We start from the raw sequence: 837 nt of genomic DNA, 5'->3' as shown, positions 1-837 counted from the left end.
CAGGAATAAGGGCACGCGCGCAGACACTGCTTGGCCAGGTGCCCTTGGACGCTAACCCCATGATCGGCGATCTAGCTCTGGCGTTGGCAAGCCAGGCGCACAAGGCGCGAGCTAGCAGCACAGTCGCNCAGTACAAAGAGCCATGGCAGGAGTTCCTAGATTGGGCAGAGCTACTACACATTCGGGCGAGCGACATTTACGACATCAGGCCAGAGATAGTGGCCATGTACCTGATGCACGTCTACCAAACCGTGCAAGCGGATGAAGTAGGTCCGGGTCGCGTCGCGGGAGCGAGCGCTGCTATTGCCTGCCATTTCTTTCTCGCGGGCCGCCCCTCACCAACGGAGCACCCAGCATGCAACCTCGTTCGGGACCTGGGCAGGTGCACACTGCAAGGGAAGAAGCTGCACAGGGAAAGCATGCAACCAGAGCATGTCCGCATGTTGGCCGCTCACTTCGCTGGGCCGGATGCCTCACTGCCAGACCTGATGATGGTAGCGGCCATATCGGTTATGTTCGCGGGTTTCCTAAGGTTCAACGACCTAGCCCACATCTCCGTCAAGTCTGACCTGCTCACCCTGCACGACACTCACATGGCCATCACACTGCCTAGGTCCAAAACGGACCAGGAGGGCAAAGGGCAGACCATCCGGATCGCGCGCGTGGGGGGCGTGGCCTGCCCAGTGGGCTTGACAGAGAGGCTGCTGGCGCTTGGTAACTATGTCCGTGTCCCCAGTTCCCCCGTGGAGGACGTGGGTCCACTGCTGCGCAGGGTTAAGGCGACACAGCAAGGCCACCAGCTGCAGCAGAGGACCGGCTCGTTCAGTCACCGATCCC

The 837-nt window shown here is 61.0% G+C and overlaps 1 protein-coding gene across 1 annotated transcript in view; it reads left to right on the top strand.

The window, feature by feature from the left end:
- Positions 1-59: 59 nt before the first annotated feature.
- The window catches only part of VOLCADRAFT_105996 (uncharacterized protein), a gene marked incomplete at its 5' end in the record, with an annotated part of 3,534 nt that continues 2,756 nt past the window's right edge, over positions 60-837 (top strand). The window contains one exon of the mRNA XM_002953520.1: positions 60-752. Within this exon, the coding sequence (XP_002953566.1) occupies positions 60-752 (693 nt within the window). The remainder of the gene's footprint in view (positions 753-837) is intronic.

Source organism: Volvox carteri, assembly GCF_000143455.1.
Source record: "Volvox carteri f. nagariensis unplaced genomic scaffold VOLCAscaffold_36, whole genome shotgun sequence".
NCBI classification, from domain to species: Eukaryota; Viridiplantae; Chlorophyta; class Chlorophyceae; order Chlamydomonadales; family Volvocaceae; genus Volvox; species Volvox carteri.
The sequence above is the reverse complement of the archived record's forward strand: the minus strand, read 5'-3'. Positions and strand labels throughout refer to the sequence as shown.